Source organism: Stegodyphus dumicola, chromosome 11 (genome assembly GCF_044657685.1).
Source record: "Stegodyphus dumicola isolate Sdum_Otavi_A_Nest chromosome 11, ASM4465768v1".
NCBI classification, from domain to species: domain Eukaryota; kingdom Metazoa; phylum Arthropoda; class Arachnida; order Araneae; family Eresidae; genus Stegodyphus; species Stegodyphus dumicola.
In genome coordinates, this window is record NC_140778.1 from 51,877,755 (window position 1) to 51,904,335 (window position 26,581).

The window sequence follows — 26,581 nt, forward strand, 5'->3', positions numbered from 1 at the left end:
TATATAAAACAAATAAAAAACAAATTAAAAGCCTAATGTTTTTAAATGAGCTTAATGCCTCTTATATATCGAAGTCTTTTTTTTTTTTTTTTTTTTTTTTCCCTAGAAACTGCAGATTAACTTCGCGCATATTGTCTCTACATAAAAATTTGCATTATCTTCTTCTAAACAAAAATGAAAATTTTAAATAAACTTCATTTTGTACGCATTGTAGAGCATTTTATTAATATACAAAATTATTTTGAAAAATTGCCTATTCTGAATTTAAGAGCATCATGTACTTCATTGCAAATATGTAAGGATCAAATGCGATAGAAATATATTTTATTTTGACTTCCTTTAAAAACATTTGTATTAATCCAAACAATATTGTAAGTACAAAATGAAATACCACAGATTTTCCTGCATGTGACTCTTAGGAATTTTCGACCTGAATATGTTCAAAAGTTAGCTTCCTACATTTAACATTTTCCGTGTCTAAATTTGGGTGTCAGATGTTAAAACTCCCCTCCCTCCGTCTTCCAGACGTTTGTCGTGATGAGTTCCTTACTAAAAGAGTCCCAAGAGAGGCTTCAAAAGTTTTTCTTTCTTAAGAGTAGCAGATTACGAGCAAGCGTGCTTCCTTTCATGTAGACAGTTAGCATTAAAATATACCTTGCATCTTAGCAACTATAAGAAACGAATAAATTGTTTACATTGACATGATGTGAAGTACTGCACTTTCTTTTTTAATTTGATAGAATAGCATAAAACCCTAATAAAATCATAACAACTACACATTATCTTGTCCAAATAAATTTTTAAGCGCATTATTTTTATACCTACATTAAAGCAATAGTAAAAAATATTTAGGCAAGTTCTTATCATTTTGTAAATTTTAAAAAACAGATTTTGACAAATATCACGGGTAGAGTTAACAAACAAAATAGTATGTAATTTCTCAACGCTATTATTTGACTACAACGCCACTGAAACTACTGTTTGACTATAAAGTACCTAACTAATAGAAAAGCAGTTGTTCAGAGCAGCTCATAATCCGAGTTGAGTCCATATTAAATTCATTTTCATTCTATAATACAGCCATTCTGACCCCTTTTTTACTTCCTTGTACAAAGTAAAAAGGAAGTATTGTAATCGCGAAAATTTTCAGGCATCATATTTCATCGAAAACATCCATTTTGACCGCTATCGAATGCAATTTAACGATGTTTTTGCGTGATATCTGTACATAAGGACAGACTAAAAGACTCTTTTCCCCAAAAAAGTAATAAAACTGATTTAAAATGAATTCTGAAGAGAATTTTTCGTGGCGGCTGTACGAACATACGTATGTACGTACGTATCTCGCATAACTCAAAAACGAGTCGCCTCAAAACCTTGAAATTTTGTATATAGCGCTGCTATAATATGTAGATGTGCACCTCGTATTTTGGTTGCAATAGGCCTCACCAAACATATATAAATATATGTATATATCCATTCTGTTAACCGGCTCAGTGATCTCACTTTCTTTACTCTTATATGTTTTAAGTTACGCTTTTCTTGCTTTAAAAATGATTGACTTATGTTGTTCTTATCTTCCGGTTCAGGTTGTTATGCCTTTAGGAAATCTGCAAGCAATATTTGTACAATTATCAACAATTTAATAGTTGTTTAAGTGCAGCTAAGCCTAATGAATTTTGCGATGGCGGACATGTTTGTTTACTTTCAAATTTGGCAAAATAGCGGATTTGTTGCCAATCTAGAGAAACTAAGCTTCGCAACAACAAAGATAACGCCTTTTTTATTATTGCGAATTAAATCATGTTTAATCCATTCTGGAATTTATTAGAGGAAATAAGTGTTTAAGATTTACTTCGTAATTTTTAATATAAATATTTTGAGTTTTTATGTATTTTTGCCTTGTCGAAGTGAGAACTGAATTAATTGAATGAGAAATATTTAATCGTCTGTAAAAAACTGTTTCTTTTTTGTTTTCTTTGCTTAATTTCTTTTATACATCGTTTTAGATTTATTATAGTATTTGAATAGAACATGTGGCAACGATTAGATAATTCTTCAAATGATATAAATTTATATACATTCTGAGTTATAATATGGACGAAATGTAACGCTGTTAAGTGAACCTAGCACCAGAATGTCGCAGTGGTAAACAAATATAGGGAATTTTAAAAAGTGCATTTATTCTTTTGTGGTTTATGCGCTATCGACAATGCAGATTTAATTCAATCCAAGAAGTTTAAATGAAATGCAAGAAAAAATGTGTATAATTTAATATTCCGTGCAAGGGAGTCATGTGGTGTAAACATCAGATTTTTTAAATTCAGGGTTCCTAATTATTATTATTTAATCTCATTACCGCCAACTTTCGAAACTACCGCCACTGCAAAATAGAAACTGGTTTGAATTTGGATTGACTGTATTGGCATTTTTGTTGCTTTTCCGATAAGGGACGTGAATACGTGTAGTTTCCTTCAGAAAGTCCTAAGGGAAGGGATCTCTTCCTTTAGCACATAGCCTTCATATGCTTTGCTAGAGCTCTATTAACCAAATGCGACCTCAGACAAAAAAATTACAAATTTACAAAACGGGAAATAATATCTTATTGCATAAACTTGCTACAAGATTGCACGCTTTGCCAACCAAGAGGACGCTGGCAACAGATAAATAACTACGAATGTTAAAGATATTGATAACGAGCAACAAGAATCAGTAATTTATTAATTAAGAATCAGTAACTTGAGAAATATTATAGGATTATAGTTTTGAAGGCTAAATAATCTTCATCACCAGCTGTGAGAATGGAAATGTCTAAGGGGAGACATGCCTAAGGAAAAACAACCGAGGAAAGTAAATGAGAAAAGATTCTAGTTAAATGACAGAAAATATAGCCACTGAATGGGCTTCAAAAGTAAATGAAAGGCAACTAGGACATCGTTCTTGAAAAGTTGACAGTAATAAGTAGTGTTGGGATCATTAATAAGAAAGAATAAAAAAAATTATGAATGTGAAATGTCTCCAAGAAGTCTAATTTGCCAACAAAAGACGAATTTTGAGTAATAACCAGAAAATGTGGTTTTTTGATCACCAGAGATAGGTAACGGAGAATTTATGAATTTCTTCCCTGCTCCCCAAATGTACGTCTTATGCTTATTAATGTTTAATTTTAAGGTTTTCTTGTTTGAGCAATGTATATTAATCCAGACTGGCAAGTAGCTACCCCCCATTCATATCCTGAATGGTTTCTTTGAACTGAGGAAGCATCGGACTGCGAATTTTATTGGTAGGAGAAAAACTGAAGAGGGGAGCTTAAGGAATTTGACGACTAATGAAGTAGTTCAAGAGTATTTGAAAATAATTAGAAGAAATCGACATGTTTTTTTAATGTATTGAAGCCTTTTTATCCTTTTCATTATGCTGGAATTATATGGGTTTCTAAAAAAAATATTGTTGCTTAAGTACATATTGTTATGATTAAGGATGATTTATTATGCATTAACTATATTTAAAGAAATCTTCATGTAAAAAACTTTAATAAAAAGTGTTTTAAGCAATATGGCAACATTTCAGTATTTTATATGATGCTATTTGGCTTTTAATAATGCCTGGATTCTTTTGTGTATTCCTTATATAAAGACATTGCGGGTGTTGCTTAAATCTTATACATGTCATAATCTCATTTTCTATGGGCTCTTTGAATCAATATATTCATCTTCATTATTTTTTTAGCGGATTTTGTTTTTGGGAAATATTACGTGTTCTTCCAGTAGGATTTATATCAGGATTATTTCCGATCCAAGCTCTTTAGAGTTAAAATAAATTTTCAAGTTCCTGGATGTATGGCAAGGGGTATGGCCTTATTAAAAATTTGTGCCTCCGTGATTAAACCGTGCATTAAGCTGCGGAAAGAGATGACGTTTCAATATCTTATTATATTATGTTTGTGAACTTATTAAAAACTCGCGACTCCGTGATTAAACCATGCATTAAGCTGCGGAAAGAAATGGCGTTCCAGTATCTTATTACAGTATTATGTTTGTGAACTTATTAAAAATTCGCGCCTCCGTGATTAAACCGTGCATTAAGCTGCGGAAAGAGATGACGTTTCATTATTACATTATGTTTGTGAACATTATTACATTATGTTTGTGAACTTATATTTCCTTTTAATTATATCATTGTCTCCTGTACCATAAACATATATGCAGCATCAAATGATTAAAAATGGAGGGTGTGTCACTATAGTTAAAATGCAGTTTTTTTTTGTTTGTTTCTCCTTGGCTCCTTACGAAGATATTGAAACCTGTCTGATTATGAACCCTTGATTTGGAATATTTAATCTTATTTGCTTTTCTGATTTTTTTCTCCTCTTTCTACATTCTCTTGTACAACTCTTGTACATCTCTTGTAATCTTGTAAACAATCAATGTAACTCGTAAAATCTTGTATAACTCTTGTAATCTTGTAAATTGTGTACAACTCTTGTAGTTGTACATCTCCTCTTTCTACATCATCCTCTTTCTACATCATCATTTCTACACAGAGCACGCACTACTGATGTTGCTGATTTCCTGAGCAATATCGTCAACTTAGCTCCATTTTATTTGAGAGCTTAGATTATCCAGTGCAATCTGCTGAGATCAGGATCCCACAGAATTATTACGCTAGACTCACAAGTCTTAAGATTTTTATAAGTTATATATATATAACAACTTTCAATTTCTGGCACACATTTATTTTGTTCATTTCATTATTTATAGTTTTGAGTTTATCATCAAAATATTATTGTTATGCTTTATTTCTTTGCAAAATTTAAATATTTTGAATATTTCGAAATCTTTATTCTTGCGGATGCAGATAAAAGCATTTTTAATCTCTCGATGACCCTTCCTCTAATATCGATAACTCATTTCACGAGTTTGATACCACAGAAGATGACAAGATTCCAAGAGCAAAATCAAGAGAACAACATCAGGCTTCCTAGTATACAGAGAAAGAAAACAAAAGTTACAGGTTCCAAATCATTGAATAACTCTAGGATTAATGAAATGTTTAATAAAATAAAAAAAATTATGCTTTCTGTTTTGAAGATTATCCACCTTCTTTAACGGTAGAATGTGTATTGTGTATGATGAAAAAATCGTTAAAAATTACAACACCTTTGATAAATTAAAGTATTTTTTAAATGCATTAAGTGCTGTAGATCATTAGTTAGGAATAACATTAAAGGAAGTGCTGTTTTTTTTTTTTTTTTTTTTTTTTTTTTTTTAAATCGACAGAGAAAGTAAAAATGTCTTAATCAACAACAAAATTTTAAGTTACGATTGACGACAGTGATGGTCCATCTTCTACCTTTTGTCTGAAAAGATATCTGCATTTTATGATTAATTGTACTATTTGGTTCTTGCACTGAAATTAAGTCAGTGGACTTTCTTATGAGAGTGGACTCTCGTCCTGCAGGAAACGCTTAACAGCAAACTGCTGACATGCTACTGGCGCATATTGGTTGAGGTTATTATTAAGAAATTGATTTAAAGAAGTTAAAAATAATACTAGTAACCAAAAGATGTACTAGCGCTTAAAAAAAATGTGATACCCGAGATGAATCAAAATTAAAAGTTATATCAAGTACAATAAAAAATGGAATCAAAAAGAACAGAAAGAAAAATAAGAATTTTAAGACTATTCCCATTTCCTCTGATTCCATTTAAAATTACAATAGTTAAAATAACCCGTAAAAAGCCATAATTATAAAAACAATGTGTACTTTAAATGCGCAGAATAATGCACAAAATTGCCTAAAAACAAAGCAGGATAACTAAAAACAGGATAAAAGCAGGATAACTAAAATCATTAGTATTTGTATATGAATAAAAATATAGAAACTGGGCCAAATTTTAATTTGCTTTTACGAAAATGAATACTAAATTGGCATAGCCAAAAAGGGAATAATGATAATAATAATATTAATAAAGTTAAAACAAAGTAAAGATGAGCAAAGATACAAAATAACATAAGTAAATGGTGAGAACTAATTAATTAATATGATCACTAGAACATGCAGAACCTAGGCAGTATATTTCATATAATGTAAATTAAAATCCTAACTTTCTAAGGGAAACTGGCTCGTATACACGTTACACATGGGGAAAACCACTTAAAATACCCAAGCCCGTAGGGGGAGGTCAATTTAAGCGCAGTAAAAATCCATATGTTTTATTAGATTCTCCAGTTCTGGGTCCAATTCTGATTTTATAGGACCAAATGCCAAAGCATATGGAATCAGATTTTGGGAAATGACAGTAACTAGTTTGCTATTTCTTAATATTTTAGTTTTGTTATCCAAGTGAATTAGTAAGTTAACCAAGTGAATATTTTAATTAGCATTTCTTAAACAATGTCAATATGTAATTACAATTGCAAATGAACTTACAAAAATTCCCTTCCCTTTTTCTTTCTCTTGATCTGCATAAAATTCTGAGGGTAGATCTTTCAAATGCAAAAAATGGTTCAACTTCTCATTTAGGCAATACGTTAAAAATATGAAACTGGTATCAGATTGAAGGTCAAGACGTTGCTAGAGTTCCCATATAAGGCGTGATAAAAATTGCTGAAAGTTTTCTAAAATGCCTTCTGAATTGTCTTCTGAAAAATGTAGCAAAGAGTACAAGCAGATCTAAAATCAATTTTCATATAAAAACATGTAATTTTTGTGAGTATAAATGAATTATAGCTACATTTAAATAACTGCAACAGAAAGGTGTCAATTTACTGTCATAAAATTGTCGAAAACTTGGTTTCAAGAGTCTGAAGGAAATTTCAATAAAAGGTTTAAGATTATAGCTGGTTTTATAACCAATGCAAAACAAAAATTATGAAGTATCGAAAGAAAGTAAAAACAAACTCCACATATTAATAAAACATCATTTTACCCCTCATATTTAAGAAAGGAATCACACGTCTTTATCCATACGGTAGCAAAGAAATTGGACTTTACCAGAACAAAGCAATGCTTACCACTATTAAGCAGCGAACTAGAATAAAACCAGAACATGTCAACACCTGCAATTACATTTATAGAAAAAGTTAAAAGTGAAAAAGGTTGGAAAACTGGTTTCTATTTGTTGGGAGATTTACATTCCTCCTTTACGGCTGCACTAAGCCGAAAAAGGTAAAGTATATAATCTCACGGTAGAATCCATAAGCTATGTAGATGAAGATTATGTTCCCTCCCGATGTAGGTGAAAAGCATGTGTCCTCTCGGTGTGCCTTAAACCTTAATCACATTAGGTTTCGGTTACATGGGACTGGACGTCGAAAGGGACAATTCTCAGAACCCGCACAATTCTAGGAAACCAACTTAGCTAGGCTACCATTTTCACTTACTACAAAGACTTGAACGCCAAACAGTAATCGATTATCGCGTTAATCGGAATCACGTATTGCTTCAGAAGCAGAACTTTCGTCTGATTGGTTGTCTCTACCTGAGGCAGAGGTCCAGCCGAGACATTTTTGGTGAGGTTTAAAAAAAATCCCGCGTAACCGCAACATCGTTTCCGTAGCTAGGCGTGACTTTGCTTACAAAAATTCCATTCCCCTTTTTCTTTCTCTTGATCTGTATAAAATTCTTAGGATAGGTCTTTCAAATGCAGAAATGATTCAACTTCTCATTTAGGCAATAAGTTAAAAATATGAAACTGGTATCAGATTGAAGGTCAAGACGTTGCTAGAGTTCCGTTGCTAGGAGGGGTTCTTTTTTCTAGAATTCTCCCGTTTAAACCAGTGCTATCATAATATCGTTTCTCAGAAAAGTCCCGTCTAGCAGGGACTATAGCCATGTGTCCCCTCTCGGGGGTTGACTCAGGCGAACGCCTGGGAAGTACTGATTAGGATCTGTACCTAGGCAGTCTCAACCAAGGGAGTATATAATTTGAACCCGAGTATTGTACTCAGGTTGGTTCAGGTTTGGCAGGGACCGTACTGGTACTGTCGTGTCTGTTCCTTCGGCTGTGGTGGAACTATATTGGAGATCGGCGACAGAGTCGCCGGGGGATTGATCCCATTAAGTTCGCGTGGCGGGGACTGACAGAGTGAACAGAGCACCTTTTAACAAAGTGGTTTTGCCGATGGAGTGGTACCCGGAGGCAATGTGACAGAGTTTCAAAATTGCAACGTTTAAGTTCTGCCCAATGCTTTGTAAAAGCCGGGCGTGGACTGGGGGGGTTGCGCCTGCGAGGACAAGGTCCCACGGACGACGAATATTCCAAACTCTGCATGGGTCCTCTAGAATATAGACCTGGGTCGGAGGTCCTTCGTCTGGTGTGTCTGTGTCTGTCCGTAGCCATGTATGATAACCTCTTTACTGAGGCGGCCAACAGCCATGAATCATTCCAGAGTAATGTGGCGATTTCAAGGCATGGAAACCTGCAGTGGAATAGGTCTGTGGAAGGCTAGACTGCAGCAACAGGAATCTAACACAATATTCCGGATAATTTTCTACACCGCCAAGTACTTGCCTAACTAAATGGACTATTAAGTAGACTGAACTCATGTTGTACCAGTCAAGTACATTCATCTGTTATTCATCTTATAGTTTTACTAGCGTGTCGTAGTCTGACGTAGACTCATTTGTTTTGTTAAATTCAAGAAAAGCACTCATTAAATCTTATGTTTTCAACTTTCAGTAACTGTACTTACTCCTTTGATAGAGAACCACGTTTTGCTTCTACTGCTTACCACTCTCAAGAATCCTAAAATCAAAACAGCACTATTCAAATATTCCAGAGAAGGTCTTCTGCTACAGCACTGGTGGACTACTGTTCCTTCGAGCTTTTAAAAAGGGCACTTTTTACAAGTCAGCTAAGAGAGTGGACAGGCTATGGAAAGCATAAGTGGAGTGGATCAATCCTCAGCTTGATTATTTAAGATAATGAGCTGTTTTACTGCATGAAAATTATTGAAGATAAGTAGAAATACCTTCAATATGAATCGAAGTCGCCAGGACAGTAACAATTGCATCTTGGCTTTGATGCTGGGGTGCGAAATGCGTAACTATTTTTATTGTTTTCCGAAGCTCTGTAAACAGACGTGGTTATGATCTTTCAAGGTCAAACCGTTCTGTTTCCGACGCTCGAGACAGTGATGTAGCTCATCTATCTGCTTTAGACGTACGAGTCACGAGAAGAGGAAATCTTCTAGTGAAGTAACTTGGGTTTGTTCGGGGCTTGATGGAAATTTGAGTCATAATCAATAATATCATAATCAATATATTTACCACCTAAGAGCTGTGGTGCAGATAAGGCAAAATAATAACATAATTTTATGAAAATATTTAGATTTTTATCTTTTTGAGACACTAGGTATATATTTGAAAGCAGGAGAATTGAAAAACCAGCATCGCCTTCGCCGGGAATCGGACCACGGACCTCTGAAATACCGGCCCAGCGTGTTACCGTTACACCACGAAGGCACGCTAGGGAAGTGGGAGAAATACCTTATAATCTTTTAACAGAGTACTATAAAAATAAAAAAGAATGATATTACATGAAAGAAAAAAAAAGAATTCTTACTAATGATACATAATCTTTACTATAATGGTACACGAAACGTATGTCATACGGACTTCTACTTATAGTGTTATAAAATTCTGTAGAAGATATGTAGTAGTCATGGAAGTAAGTAAATCGTAAAGCAAAGTAAATGGTAAATGAAAATAACACTAATCTCAAGAAGCAAAGACAATGGATATTTCATGGAAACTGTAAGCTAATAGTATAAGGTATTTCTCCCGCTTTCCTAGCGTGCCTTCGTGGTGTAGAGGTTTTTCACGCTGGGCCGGTATTCCAGAGGTCCGTGGTTCGATTCCCGTCGAAGACGGTTGCTAATTGTTCATCTTTCCTGCTTCCAAAAATATATACCTAATCTTACTACTGTGGCGCCGGAACTAAAAGGGTGTTGGGTGAGGTTTCTCCACACCCAGGATTTGGCGATTGGATCCCATGAAAACCCCAGTCGCTCTTTAAAAAGGAAGTATATAAGATATTTCTCACACTAATGAACCATGAAGGCACTAGCGTGCCTTCATGGTGTAGTGGTTCTGCACGCTGGGCCGGTAGTATAGAGGTCCGTGGTTCGATTCCCGACGAAGGCGGTTGCTAATTTTTCAATCTTCCTGCTTCCACAAAGTACCTAATGGCTCTATAATAGGTAAACTCGGCTGAGAAGCAAGAACAAATAATTACTGAGAATATATTGTTATCAGCCAGTAAACTGCCACAGTGTAGGATACACTGGTAACCTATCATAAAAGCGTAATAATGCTTAAAAAGTAGAGGTATGTGGGGAAATTACTTCAAAATTGCGTTACGCTCTAAGAAAGTCAATTGCAAAATTATAGGTCATTATCTATTTTATGTCTAATGATTTAGTAGCAAGTAAATAAACAAAGTGAAAGCTCTTGAATGATTTAGAAGTGTGTGGTAAAGCTGTGGAAATGTAGCCTTTGCCGTGACGTTTGCATATTTGGCTTTGTTAACGTATAAACAAATGAAAAGAAAAAAGAAAAAAAAAATGATCCAATTTTTACTTTAGTATTATGTATGTCTTGAATTTCTAACAAAATATTAGCCTGTTTTTGGTATAATGATGCAACATAATTTCATAATATTTTTTTAATGAATTTGATAATTTATTGTTCAAAGAACATTTATTGATGTAGTTTACATATATCACACATTGACTATTCCTGTATACTGTCAATTATAGGAATAACTACACAGGTGTAAATAAATAGCAAGGAATCTAATGAAGTCTGTACAGTATGAAAGCTTTGTGAAGTCTTTCAACCACTAGGACTGCCAGTTTGCCATGATCTATCAGAAAAATCTACGGCGTCTTGTGTCCTTCCACAAGGCTCGAGCGGTGGTTGATCATCAGGTTTGTATAAGGAAATGTACATTTCTGAAAATCTTCCAAGTTTGTTCATGAAAGTGCTATTAATAATGCTATGGTTCCAGGTCTATCATAGTTTTGCTATTATTTAAATACACGTGTCTGCAACAAGCTGTATGCTGTTTGTGATAGAAACACTTTTCATGAAATCACCCTTTAGGTGTCTCAATCAGATGTTGCCATTGATTTCCATCTTGATGGCTCGGGATTACGTATAAATAGCAAGGAATCTAATGAAGTCTGTACAGTGCGAAAGCTTTGTGAAGTCATTCAACCATTAGGACTGCCAGTTTGCCATGATCTATCAGAAAGATCAACGGCCTCTTGTGTCCTTCCACATGGCTCCTTCAGTGGTGGTTGATCATCAGGTGTTGCCCTGAGTTGGGTTTCTGTCTCAGAAACAAGTGCAAACGTTCGTCTACATTGTTGACAACCAGTCGGGCATGGCTGTAAGAACAAATGAGAAGTTTGTGCAATTGAATACGGAACATAAAGTGAAGATTCTGATAATCTAGGTACAGATCCAAACAATGTTGGATCTTCCGTGGTACGAGAAGCTGTTGTTGTATGAGCTGCTGGAGGTACAAGAGGAGTGAAAGCTGACTTAATTGATCCTAAAGTAAGTCGAGGCACAGGTCGTGGAGCAAAAGGCACATCCTGGGTTGCAAGTGAATAGCCATAGGTGACTGGTGGATGGGGTAAAAACATCGCATCATTTACAGAAAGGAAGTGTTCGATGGCTTTCACTAAGTCCCCATTACACCCTTGAAGAACAAGTTCCATGACAGTTTTCTTTTGGTTCGGAAAAATGCGATGTAAGATCTCTAAAGGTGACAAACGGCCGGGCCGGAAGTCAGCTGGCAAAGCTCCTGGACTAGATTCTTCTGAAGACGGCGGCCGGACGCTGGATCTGGATTTGCATTTGCTTTGCTGCGAAGTGCAAGGCGGTGCGTTTTCAACCTTTTCTGAAGCAGCTTTTTCTGAAAAAAAAAAAAAAAAAAAAAAAAAAAAAAAAATAGGCAATATTGAGAATGCAGAAGATTAAGCTTTTCAGGTGAATATATTATTAATTTTAATAAAATTTTTAATAAAGTTTCTGTTTTATCAGAGATTTTAGTCATTAACATTTCACAGCAAAACTTATATTGTTATTTTGTTAAATAGGTAACCTTTTGAATTTCAAAATTTTCATATTCGTTCTTTTTCATTTTTATCTGCTCACTCTATAAATATGAAATTTATACATAAAATAAAGACTTAGGAAGAGACACTAGTATGACTGATGAGACCTAAGATTTAACCCTTTGCGGCACAGTGTGTCCAGTCTGGACACACCTAAAAATTTCCTTCTGTACGCAGAGAAAAATTGAATGAGAAAGGATTTATAGGTTATAAGGTATTTTCTCCCGCTTTCAAGCGTGCCTTCGTGGTGTAACGGTAGCACGCTGGGCCGGTATTCCCAAAATCCTAATGTCTCTACAAGTGGCGCTTGAACCAAAAGGGTTGTGGATGATGATTCTGCACATCTCCACACCCAGGATTTGGCGACTAAGTCCCCTAAAACCCTAGTCGCCCTTTAAAAAGGGGAGTATATAAGGTATTTTCTCCCGGTTTCCAGCGTGCCTTCGTGGTGTAACGGTAGCACGCTTGGCCGGTATTCCAAAAATCCTAATGTCTCTACAAGGTTACGATAGGTTACTCTGAACCTTCTTTATTTATAATAGATGGCAGCTCAACACAAACTAGTCCAAATATTTTAGCCATGTTTAGTTTTTTAAGACCCTCATTTTTCAAAGAAATCTTCCAGATTTTTTTTTAGGTTATAAAAGGAATTGTTTGAAAAGAAATTTCTGTGTTATTTTTTTTGGCTGTATGCTAATCTTCTTACTCTATATTAGTTTTAAATTTTTACCTTGGAATCTTGCCTAAAATCAAACTACGAACCCTAGGTGTGCCCGGACCGGGCTCACCGATAATCTAGGACAACTGGGAGTCTGTATTCTTTGTTTCTCCGCATTTTATCGGTCAGTTCATTGACAACAGTGTTCGTTTCAGCACTCTTTTTGAAGCTCTATTCAATCAGTGTGCCACTTTGGGCACACCCACAGAATTAAAACGATAAGTGCTTTCTTCACAAAATTTTACTTGTGTACTCTTCTAGCCTAATTAGACTGCCTACCTTTCTTTTTTTTTTTTTTTTTTTAATCGAAACTCCGGTTTTAAAAGGTAGCGTGCCGGAAAGGGTTAATGCGCCTTCAGTAAAGCTAGCTACCATCTTGAATTACTGTCCAAATCTAATGTGGCGTTTATTACGATGTAGTTGCTGCTTGCGAGATTAGGAATCACGAAGAATTTTTTACTGTTTGGAGTAAATTTATTAAAATGTTCCTTTAGTTTACTTTTTATAACAGTCACTCGAGAATATATTGAAATTTTAGTTTTAATTTTAAAGCAAACGTGTATATCAAATGTCAGTAAATGGATATTGATGTTAATTTGATATTAACTAAGGAAAGAAAATTCCAAGTATATTTCTATTAAAAACATAAGGAAAAAAAATAGTCATAACATCAACCAAACACAGAAATTTAAATAGAATAGCTGTACTTATATTAATGCATTTTTATAATCTTCATAACATTTCGATTCAAAAAACCTATCACAAAATAAATGAACAATTTTTTTCTGCCTTAAAGAATCTCTTATATTTTTAAAATTAATACATAAAAATATATCTTCACCAATATAATTCATCAACACTTACCGTAATACATTCTTGTCTTGTCTTGTTTGGGAAGGACAGTCTATAAGGCGTCGTCATATTATTGCGTTATCATGGTAAGATAGGTTAATGGAAAACTCTGATAATCACTGAAAACTTATTTGAAAGAGTTGTTATTCTTAAGTTTGACATTACTTATACATATATGCATAAGGGTAATCTTAAAAGCATCATCCACTTATCATGATAGAGTAATGGAAATTTCTAAAACTCTGATAATCATATGTGAAAGAATGTATTATCTTAAGGTTGTTGTTGCTATTCCAAGTTTGACAATACATACAGAAGTGAAGGAAGATCCTTGATAAGCGTTGTAGACTTCACGTTATGATAAGGGTTAATGGAAGTTGAAATCGTATTCGAAAGAAAGGGTTATCATAATGTTGTTGTTGTTGTCCTGGTTCAGATTATACAAATCTGAAATGTTTCGAGAACATTCTTTAATCCCTATAAAAGGTGTTTCAGAAATGGAAAAAGTCAGTTCTCTTCTCAACCTTGAAAAGAGCAAGTCTTCCTGATTTGATTCACAGAGCTTAATATTTTTTTGCGATGGCTTTGGAACAAGATCACCAATCTGTTTCTTCCAACGTAAGTATTAGAACTGTTATATATTATTTTAATTATTATTTTTTTTTCAGACTAGATGAACTTTTTAAAATGAATTATAATCAATCTATTTTTTAATGCAGGATTTATATGTTTGCTTCAAGTATGATTTGAATTAAATAGCCTGCTTTTTACATAGTTTAGAGCTCAAAAAAAATTTTTTTAAAGCATTTGTATGAGTCTGAAGGAAATCAGTCGAGTTTGTATATCGTTGCATGATATTTTTAATGCATGAATGAACTATTTTTTATGAGAGAAGATGCTTTTATTTTGAATCTTTATTTTAAAAGTATATTTATTATAAGATAATGAATGAAGTATCAAATACTTTTAAACAGCAGTCATCATTTTTGAATATTCTAAAAAAAATATTTTTTATTAACACAGTTTTTTCTCTTTTTTTTTCCTTAGTTTATCGACTTTGGAATTCAGGAGGAGGAATTCAACTCTCTAACTTCTGAAAGAATGGAACCTCAACCAAGTACAAGAGAGGTAAAATTTTTTTTTTCTTTTTAATAGTGACTTGCAGATATAGTTATTTATTCAATGGTTCTCTTTCCCTTCAGTCGTTGTTGTACAATGTGTGATTATTAGGAAAAAAAGTAGTGAGAGAGAGATTTTTAAACTAAATTAAAATTCTTTAAACGTAAAGAGTTAATACTAAACGATTTCTAAAATGATTTATGTAATTAACTTTTTTTTTAGTGAGGGATAATTAAAAATGCGTAATTTTATAATGAGGAAAGCATGTATATTGAAAGCCGCTTTTCTATCTTTCACAGGTTTGCGACATATGTGGTAAAAGTTTTAGCAATAAAAGTAATTTTGTTCGTCATTCGAAAACACATGAGGGAAAAATCTTTCACTGTGAAGAATGTCAGGCTCAGTTTACGAGAGCAGATAGTTTACGAAGACACATACAAAATATTCATGTTAAAAAAAATACCTTTTCATGTGAAAAATGCAACGACGTGTTTAGCAGAAAACATGATCTAATGAAACATGACCGTACTCAACATGGGACTGTTCAAAGTATTAAAAGGAAAAGTAATAATCCCCATCCATTAAACAAGCGAATGAAGCATGCAGCGTCGGCCTTAAACGTCTTCAGTTCTTTTACAATTATCGCCACCAAAGAAATTAATCAAGATCTAGAAATATTTTTAAATAATATCAAATTAAATATTATGTCGAAACTCGAGGAAGAAATCAATGAGAAAAAGGCTTTAAAATGGTACATTATAGTAACAGCACAGTTCTCTAGAATAGGACATGATGGGGACGAAGAGGTTATTAAACGACATTTTAGATCTACCTGCCTCACAAGTTTAACAATAGAGAATGTTGAAGAACAATTGAATGAGGCCTATAACAAGATAAAAAAATCGTTTGAAGAATTTTTACAAAATGGCTCGGGATGGACATTAGATAAAATTGAAAAATTAGAACTCTGCACAGCTCGATAACATCCCTTAGCCGCTAGTAGTTATATACCTCTTCCCAAAGAACTTGCCATGAAAAAAGCCATTTTAAACATTCAAAATGAGGATCAAAAATGTTTAGTGTGGTGCTTACTTGCACACAAATATGCCTTTTCAAGAGAAAATAAACCAGAACGAGTAAATCGTTATAAACCCTATGAACATGAAATAAAATTGGGAAATATTGAATGCCCTGTTCCTATTACAAAAATATCATCTATTGAAAAACTAAATAATCTTAGAATAAATGTATTTGGATATGAAGAAAAAGAAGTCTTTCCCTTCTACATTTCAAACAGAAAAGAAACTGATTGTATTAATTTACTTTTAATCAGTGATGACACTACTCAACATTATTGCTTAATAAGAAATATGTCCCGGTTATTAGGTAACCTCACAAAACATGATGGAAATATGTTCTATTGCATGAGGTGTTTGCATAGATTCACCCGTGAAAACCTGTTAGAAGAACATGCAAAATACTGTCAACATCAAAACATACAGAGAATTAAAATGCCATCAGAAGAAGAAAAAATATTAGAATATACCAATTATCAATATGAAGAATCTATTCCGTACATTATTTATGCTGATTTTGAAGCTTTACTTGAAAACATAGACACTTGTACACCTGATGTAGCTACTGCGTCTTTTACAGAAAAAATACATCATCATAAAGCTTGCGGATATGCTTACATAATTGTAGGACCTGATGGGAAAAGCGTTAAACCAGTAACAGTATATAGAGGTCCAAATGCAGTAGACCATTTTATACAAAATATTTTACGTGAAGAAGAGGAAATAGCTGAAAAATTATATAGTATTGTACCTCTTTCCATGACATCTCAAGATGAATAAAATTTTAAAAATGCAACTCATTGCTACTTATGCAAAAAAAATTTGAATAATGATCGTGTAAAAGATCACGATCATCTTACGGGAAAGTATAGAGGAGCTCTGCACAATAAGTGCAATTTGAAATTTAAACTTCAAAAGAAAATTCCTGTCGTATTTCATAATTTAAAACACTATGATGCACATTTAATCATGCAAGGCATCGGCAAAATTCAAAACAGGGAATTTCATGTTATACCTAATAATATGGAAAAATATATTTCTTTCAGTATTAAAAGAAAATGGAATAATCTAAGAATATCTTTAATTTTTATTGATAGTTTACAGTTTATGAACGCGTCTTTGGAAAAACTGGTATCTAACTTGCCTGAAGAAAAATTTAGGATTTTAAAAGAAAATTTTCCCAATGATCAAAACATAAAATTATTATTACGGAAGGGAATATATCCATATGAATACATCAACTCTTTTGATAAATTTAAAGATACTCAGTTACCATCCATAGAGAACTTTCGAAGTACTTTAACTGGTGAAAGTATATCTTCGGATGATTACATTCATGCTCAAACTGTTTGGCAAGCTTTTAATATTCAAAATTTAGGTGAATATCATGATTTATACGTAAAAAGTGATGTTTTACAATTAGCAGATGTGTTTGAAAATTTTAGACAGCTTTGTAAAACTTACTATAGTTTAGATTGTGCGCATTTGATGACTGCACCTGGATTAGCTTGGCAAGCCTGCTTAAAAATGACTGATCAAGCTTTGAAATTATTAACGGATGTTAATATGCATTTATTTATAGAGCAGGGCATTCGTGGAGGTGTGTCCATGATTACCCAGCGTAAGTCTGTAGCAAATAATAAATATCTGAAAAATTTTGATTCAACTAAAGAAAGTAAATATATCTTATACCTTGATGCAAACAATCTCTACGGGTGGGCTATGAGTCAACCCTTACCCTATGGAAGTTTTGAGTGGGTTGAACCTCATAAGAATGTCATAGAAAAGATTTTGACTTTATCAGAAGACAGTTTGGATGGATACATCTTGGAAGTAGACCTGGAATATCCCAAAGAACTTCATAATGCTCATAACGATTATCCCTTAGCTCCAGAAAAAATGAAAATAACAGCTAATCATCTTTCACCTTATGCAGTCAGTGTACTGAAAAATAATAAATTTATCTCGAATACTAAATTAGTTCCTAATTTAAATCCTAAATTTAATTATGTCATCTCTCATAAAAATTTACAGTTATATCTCTCTTTAGGTATGAAATTAATGCATGTTCACAAAATTATAAAATTTAAACAAAAAGCTTGGTTACAACCTTATATACAGTTTAATACAGATCAACGTAAAAATGCACAGACAGGATATGAGAAAGATTTTTTTAAACTAATGAACAATAGTGTGTACGGTAAAACTATGGAAAACGTGAGGAAACATGTTGATGTCCAATTAGTCAATACAGAAAAAAAAGCGAAAAAATTGGTAGCTGCACCAACCTTTCATAATTTCAGAATTTTCGATAATGATTTGGTTGGAGTACAAAGGTTGAAAAACTGTGTTAGTTTAAACAGGCCCATATATGTAGGATTTGTCATACTAGAACTTAGTAAATATCATATGTACAATTTTCATTACAATCATATCAAAAAACAATATGGAGAAAGAGCCAAGCTACTTTTTACTGACACAGACTCTCTCACGTACGAAATTTTAACAGAAGATGTATATCGAGATATGAGTTTTCATAGGCATCTGTACGATATGTCAGACTATCCGAAGACTCATGCTTTATACAATATCAATAATAAAAAGAAAATTGGATGCTTCAAAGATGAAATGAATTCCGAACCAATACTGGAGTTTATAGGACTGAGGGCGAAAATGTACTCTCTACTGTTGGATGAAAGTGAGAAGAAAACCGCGAAAGGAGTTAAACGAAGTGTTATTAAAAGGAAACTTAAACATAAAAATTATAGAGATTGTTTAGAGAAATCTATCTTCACCAGAGAATTACAATATAATATTCAGAGTAAGAACCATCATCTTTTTACCATGGCTATAAATAAAATCGCACTTTCAGCTTTTGATGATAAAAGATATATTTTAAAGGATGGAGTGCACTCCTTAGCCTATGGGCATATCAATATAAATAATGTTTAATGGAAAACAAAATGGATTATTTTTAATGTGGTCAATGACTTCACAGTGGAGTTATGGGAAGGGGCTGGCACCTGGGTATTCAAAAAAACCCCATGACTGTGAAACTGTGAAGAGAGACCCTCAGGTGTCAGAAAGCTGAGGCTTTCGATAAAAGCCCATGTGTGTGTGTGTGTGTGTGTGTGTGAAATTTTAATGAGTATTATGTTATTCTTTCCAATATTTTTAACAGTTATTCCTTTCCAGAAAAGCAGATATTTTGTTTCAGGGTTCGATCCTATATTTTGAATCATAGGACATTTAAAAAAAAAAAGAAACTTCTAAAATAGATTATTTTCTTTTTTCGTTCCCTAGAGGACGCCATGACTCTGTTGCCAATTTAAAAAAACTAACTTTAAATGAAAAGCAGGAGGTCTACAACTCAACCAGCAATCTAAAAACAACTCAACTCCACTCGAAACCACGCCTCCTAGTGTGATGACGTTGCCTTTGGCCCCGCCCTCTGTGATGTCATTGACCACGCCCCCTGACCCACTGACCCACCTGTCGCAGAACTGTCATTTTCTATCTACTTCTGTCGCAAGCGCTAGTAGTCAGAACAATACTTTGATGTTGACTGAGACAGTTGGACTGCGTTTCGACAAATCGCTGATAACAGTACATTTCAAACGTTTCATACCGACTTTTCATTTAGTTACGGCCCACCAGCGGCCGAGCGGTAAAGACGCTGAACACTGGTAGTTCGGTCCGAGGTTCGAATCCCGCGAACGGGCTGGCTGCATGGGCGTTTTCGTGGTTTTCCCCATGTGTAACGTGTATACGAGCCAGTTTACCTTAGAAAGTCCTCCACGAAAGGCATCCGTCCCCTTAGGCAGATAGCCCTAGTGTGGTTTGCCATAATTAAATACACCAACACCATTTAGTTACGATTAAAACTTAACTTGGCTCTAATGCTACAGATTTATATGCTCAACTACAGAACTCTACTACAATCAACTGCTTGCCTCCTAACAATGAATCTGCGATATTTTCAAAATTTAATTAAAATTTTATTTCAAAGTTAGTGGGAGAACTAAATTAGCATTCCTCTGTTATTTTGGTGGCCGAATGGATAAGAAATAAGAGCTGTCTGTTTCAGGTTCTCTTCCAGCGAAATCGCTGTCTGTATGCGGGAGCTGTACGGCTGACTGAATAGTTTTTGTTTGTTTAACGTGAAACCAATTAACACAAAACCTCAATCAATCAACTATCTGAGTGTTTTGTTAAACTTTTGATTGATATTTTAGCCAAATGTAGTTGATACTCCACATTATGCTGTGTGACTGCAAATTTAATTATTAAATTTGCTACTGAATTTTGCCTAAGGGTTTTACGAACCTTTACCATCTTCTATACCTGAACGAATAATGATGGATCAATAGATTGTTTTCTATTAAACAAAGAGTTCTACAATAAATTTGTAAAGACCTTATTTTGCTCTAATTAATTATTCTTATTTTAAGAAACTTTTCTTTCCCTTCTGATTTCAATTTCCTGCCAGAGTGCAAATTTAAATGACGTATATGCAAATCTAAATATTCGGAATAATATGCAAATCTAAATGTTCGGAAATAGTATTTAAGTAGCAGATTTTAAGGGTTTACCCTAGGAGAGTTAGTTTTGAATTTATGCCTCGTGTTCGAAAGCAGCTCTGTAGTTGAAAATTTTGTGCTAGCCACTTACGTTTAGATTATACTGATATTCTGGACTCGGCTTTGCTGTGTGCATCCGATTAAGCGGTTTAGATTAAATAGTAGACAGTCGTGGAGCTAAACTTGAATTCAGTGTTATTTTACCTCCTATTTTGTGTTATTTTACATACTATTTTATGTTATTTTACATACTATTTTGTGTTATTTTACATACTATTTTATGTTATTTTACATACTATTTTGTGTTATTTGACATACTATTTTGTGTTAGATTGATATTCTGGACTCGGCTTTGCTGTGTGCAGCCGATTAAGCGGTTTAGATTGAATAGTAGGCAGTCGTGTAGCTAAAATTTAATTCAGCGTTATTTTACATACTATTTTGTGTTATATTGATATTCCGGACTCCGATTTGCTGTGTGCAGCCGATTAAGCGGTTTAGTTTGAATAGTAGGCAGTCGTGTAGCTAAAATTTAATTCGGTGTTATTTTACATACTATTTTGTGTGAATAGTAGACAGTCGGTGTAGCTAAAATTTGATCTAGTGTTATTTTACGTACTATTTTGTGTTATTTCACATACTATTTTGTGTTATATTGATATTCTGGACTCGGCTTTGCTGTGTGCAGCCGATTAAGCGGTTTAGATTGAATAGTAGACAGTCGCGTAGCTAAAATTTAATTCAGTGTTATTTTACATACTATTTTGTGTGAATAGTAGACAGTCGTGTAGCTAAAATTTGATCCAGTGTTATTTTACATACTATTTTGTGTTATACTGATATTCTGTACTCGGCTTTTCTGTGTGCAGCCAATGAAGCGGTTTAGATTGAATAGTAGACAGTCGTGGAGCTAAACTTGAATTCAGTGTTATTTTACCTCCTATTTTGTGTTATTTTACATACTATTTTATGTTATTTTACATACTATTTTGTGTTATACTGATATTCTGTACTCGGCTTTTCTGTGTGCAGCCAATGAAGCGGTTTAGATTGAATAGTAGACAGTCGTGGAGCTAAACTTGAATTCAGTGTTATTTTACCTCCTATTTTGTGTTATTTTACATACTATTTTGTGTTATTTTACATACTATTTTATGTTATTTTACATACTATTTTGTGTTATTTTACATACTATTTTATGTTATTTTACATACTATTTTATGTTATTTGACATATTATTTTGTGTTAGATTGATATTCTGGACTCGGATTTGCTGTGTGCAGCCGATTAAGCGGTTTAGATTGAATCGTAGACAGTCGTGTAGTTAAAATTTAATTCCGTGTTATTTTACATACTATTTTGTGTTATGTTGATATTTTGGACTCGGCTTTGCTGTGTGCATCCGAAGAAGCGGTTTAGGTTGAATAGTAGGCAGTCATGTAGCTAAAATTTAATTCAGCGTTATTTTACATACTATTTTGTGTGATTAGTAGACAGTCGGTGTAGCTAAAATTTGATCCAGTGTTATTTTACATACTATTTTGTGTTATATTGATATTCTGTACTCGGCTTTTCTGTGTGCAGCCAATGAAGCGGTTTAGATTGAATAGTAGACAGTCGTGTAGTTAAAATTTAATTCCGTGTTATTTTACATACTATTTTGTGTTATGTTGATATTTTGGACTCGGCTTTGCTGTGTGCATCCGAAGAAGCGGTTTAGATTGAATAGTAGACAGTCGCGTAGCTAAAATTTAATTCAGTGTTATTTTACATACTATTTTGTGTGAATAGTAGACAGTCGTGTAGCTAAAATTTGATCCAGTGTTATTTTACATACTATTTTGTGTTATACTGATATTCTGTAATCGGCTTTTCTGTGTGCAGCCAATGAAGCGGTTTAGATTGAATAGTAGACAGTCGTGGAGATAAACTTGAATTCAGTGTTATTTTACCTCCTATTTTGTGTTATTTTACATACTATTTTATGTTATTTTACATACTATTTTGTGTTATACTGATATTCTGTACTCGGCTTTTTTGTGTGCAGCCAATGAAGCGGTTTAGATTGAATAGTAGACAGTCGTGGAGCTAAACTTGAATTCAGTGTTATTTTACCTCCTATTTTGTGTTATTTTACATACTATTTTATGTTATTTTACATACTATTTTGTGTTATTTTACATACTATTTTATGTTATTTTACATACTATTTTATGTTATTTGACATATTATTTTGTGTTAGATTGATATTCTGGACTCGGCTTTGCTGTGTGCGGCCGATTAAGTGGTTTAGATTGAATAGTAGGCAGTCGTGTAGCTAAAATTTAATTCAATGTTATTTTACATACTATTTTGTGTGAATAGTAGACAGTCGTGTAGCTAAAATTTGATCCAGTGTTATTTTACATACTATTTTGTGTTATACTGATATTCTGTACTCGGCTTTTCTGTGTGCAGCCAATGAAGCGGTTTAGATTGAATAGTAGACAGTCGTGTAGTTAAAATTTAATTCCGTGTTATTTTACATATTATTTTGTGTTATATTGATATTTTGGACTCGGCTTTGCTGTGTGCATCTGAAGAAGCGGTTTAGATTGAATAGTAGACAGTCGCGTAGCTAAAATTTAATTCAGTGTTATTTTACATACTATTTTGTGTTATATTTTTATTTTGGAGTCGGCTTTGCAGTGTGCATCCGAAGAAGCGGTTTAAATTGAATAGTAGACAATCGTGTAGCTAAAATTTAATTCAGTGTTACTTTACGTACTATTTTGTGTTCAAGTTACTTAGCCACAAGTAGTGGTTAATTTGTGAGCACTGAGTGAGTGCATGTTCTGTTGTGTTTAGTTAAAATAAAAAGGTTGTTAAAACCTTCTGTAGCCATCTGTTCTTTCAAGGCATAGCAAGAATTCGCTTCGTCTTTCAATAGGACCTACAGTTTACGTTCCCAAAAGTAACATAAACTGTAGTTTATGTAACATAACCTGAAGACTCCACAAATTGTAGTTTAACAAGTGCTAGTTAAACTATCTGCTTGTTTTAAAATAATTAAAATTAAAGGAATGCATCAACTGTAAGCCGCTGTTAACGGATATATCAACTATATATATTATTAGAATTAGGAGAGGAAAATGCTAATCATATTAAATCCTTATGATTTAAAATAATCGTTAATACTCTGTTTGCAAGCTATCGTAGTTTCGAAAGATTCAGTGACTGATAATTGACACGCCAGGAATATCTGCTTTAAAAGATACGCCACTGCTCTCAGAATGCAAACTTAGAGCGCACAGAACAGTAGTTCACAATCGTTGCAACTGCGGAAGCCCTGTCAAGCAAACGTCGCATTACATCGATTCGTGTATTGATTCTTAAAAGACGAAGAGCGTCCAGCTTGTTGCAAATGTGGTATTTTAGTTCAATGTATAGAGAAAGTCATTTATTAAGACATGCAGTATGCAGACTGTAAAAGATTGGATTTTTATTATTTGGCTATAGCAAATAAAAGGGCTATCTACCTGTAGATTGTATTATAGGATAACAGTGAAGGCATTTGATTCGAGATATGTTAACTCTAACAGTTTTTGAAAATTTATGAATTAATGCACTTATAGCGTTCTGAACTGCTACCACAAACAATTGGAGAATTGGGGAAAGTTAAAAATTTAGTTCAAAAGTATACGTTTTGTATATTTATACACTTTTAAGTGTTACTGTATTTTGCAAATTCTTATATCTGATTAATTTTTTAAGCATTATTAAATACAGAATAAGAGAGGAACCATTTAATTCGAGTTATGTTAATTTTATCAGTTTATGAGAATTAACGAAGGAATGCGTCTAATTTTTTAAGCCCTACCGTAAAGAATTTTGTAAGGTTAAAATTTTAAAGACCGAATGATAAATTTTACATTTTTTACGCTCTCTGAGTGTTTACGGTGTTTTAAAAACTTACATATCTGATTAACGTTTTTTATAGCATTGTTAAATGCATACCGTTGCAGACTAGACGAAATAAAAAAAAGCTATTTAATTTGATACATGTTATTTCTAATTACGAGAATGTGAGGAGCAAATAATTTACCATTTTGAGTATTATTCTACATACTTTAAGGTTAAAATAAAAATTTAAATTTTAATTACTTTGACCGAAATATAAATTTTAATTACTTTGTTCTATAGAAGTGGGAAAATGCCAGTTCCAGGACAGGGGCTGCTGTCCTTTTAACATTATTCCCCCCTGAAAACTGATTTTTGCATAGCATCCGCCTAAAAACCTGATTTTTTCCCCCTACACTGTAGGCTGTAGCCTAGGATAAGAAGCAGTCTGTTATGATTCCTCATTTAGTTGATAAGATGACATCGCAATTTGATAAAAGATAATCTTTTACTGATTTACCGGAGGTAATTTCCTTTGTTAATCAATTTTTGCTCTTTGTATTTTTATTTCGTAGTCTAGCTATTTTACTACGTATATGACAGCTATTTCTCAGGCACCCTTCACGGCAATTATTTTCGAAATTAATGATTGATTCAGAAAGACTTAATTTTAACTATAAATTTTTAATTTTTCCGTATATTTTAAGATTTTTAATTTCCTATATATTCAGAATGTTACCTTATTTCTTAAATTTTCTGTTCATAACACCACATTTACTTTCCGTAATCTGAATTGCATTGTTATTACTAATTTGACTTTACCCAGAATTATTTTTGTATCTATTAACGAATACTTTTAATGTTAACTTACTTTTTATATTTTACGAATGTAATTACTTTACAGTAAACTTTTTTATTTCTTATATTATTAAATTTTAAATTTAGTTTTTAATTTTTTTCGTGGTTCTTAACGTTTATGATCTTCAACATATTTTGCATTTTAACTTATTTCTTATATTTTCTGATCATATAGATGACCTTTACTTAATTTTAGGTGTAAAATTTTTAGCTTGTAGCATTTTCAACTTCACAATATTTAATATAATCTAATTGTTAACTAATTTATATTTTCACTCTATATGCATGACTTTTATTTGATTTCTTTCGCACGTTTTAACCTTCATAATTTCTAAAAATCTTAAATTTAACAATTGTTATATTTTCAGATCATATACTTGACTTTTATTTAATTTTACATGTAAATTTTACGTTCTATTCTACTTTTTAACGTTTTCACTTTCCAACATACTGTGAGTTTTACTTAATTTATTATAGTTTCACACTATGTATATGACTTTCATTTAGTTTGTAACTAATTTCATACGTTTTAATCTTTATAGTTTCAAACTTGCTCTTAATTTTAGCTTAATTCCTCTATTTTCTGACCATATATATGAGCTTTATTTAATTTTACATGGTATTTTTAACTTGCTTTCTACATTTTAAGCCTTCGTAATTTTTAAAGTACTCTAGTATTGAACTTGTTTATTACATTTTTCCACAATACACATCAACATTATTTAATTTTAGATCTAAGTTTCCAACGAACTCTAAATTTTAATTCTTTTTTTTATAATTTTCGTTTATAATCACGCTTTTGATTTTACTTATTTTACCATTTCAGCTAAATTTACATGTTTAAATTTTTTAAACATACAGATAATTTTCAATGAAGCATTTCATTTTATAACCGTTAAATTTTATCCATATCCAATTCGTTGAATAACCCTTACTTAGTCTATATTTTATAGTACTATTTTAATTTGCCCATTCTACAATTTATCATTTTCCAATAGTCTTACCATCAGCATCTATTACGCAGAAAAGGTTAAAAATAATTTTATAAATATAAATTTGAGAAACGAAAATTAAAAATTACGAAATTTACGTTATAGAGAAATTAGATTATTTTTTGAAGAAGGAAAGATGAAAAATTAGCAACGCCTTCGCCGGGAATTGAACCGCGAACCTCTCAATTACACGCTGAGCGTGCAAACCACTACACCAGCGAAGGCCCGCCAGGAAGGTGGGAAAAATACCTTATAACGTTAAATATGTGCCTGCGATATCTTTGGTGCAAAATTAAATTTATTGATGCTTTTCGTTAATCGCTGGTAGCGAATGCTTGACGCAGTGAATGTTTTTACTGTTGAATAAGTTAAACA

The 26,581-nt window shown here is 32.9% G+C and overlaps 1 protein-coding gene across 1 annotated transcript in view; it reads right to left on the reverse strand.

Annotated features, from left to right (window-relative positions):
• Nucleotides 1-10,722: 10,722 nt before the first annotated feature.
• LOC118186498 (doublesex- and mab-3-related transcription factor A2-like) overlaps nucleotides 10,723-26,581 on the reverse strand; it is a 55,054-nt gene continuing 39,195 nt past the window's right edge. Inside the window, exon 2 of the mRNA XM_035356599.2 lies at nucleotides 10,723-11,930. Coding sequence (XP_035212490.2) covers nucleotides 11,221-11,930 — 710 coding nt within the window. The 3' untranslated portion in view covers nucleotides 10,723-11,220. The remainder of the gene's footprint in view (nucleotides 11,931-26,581) is intronic.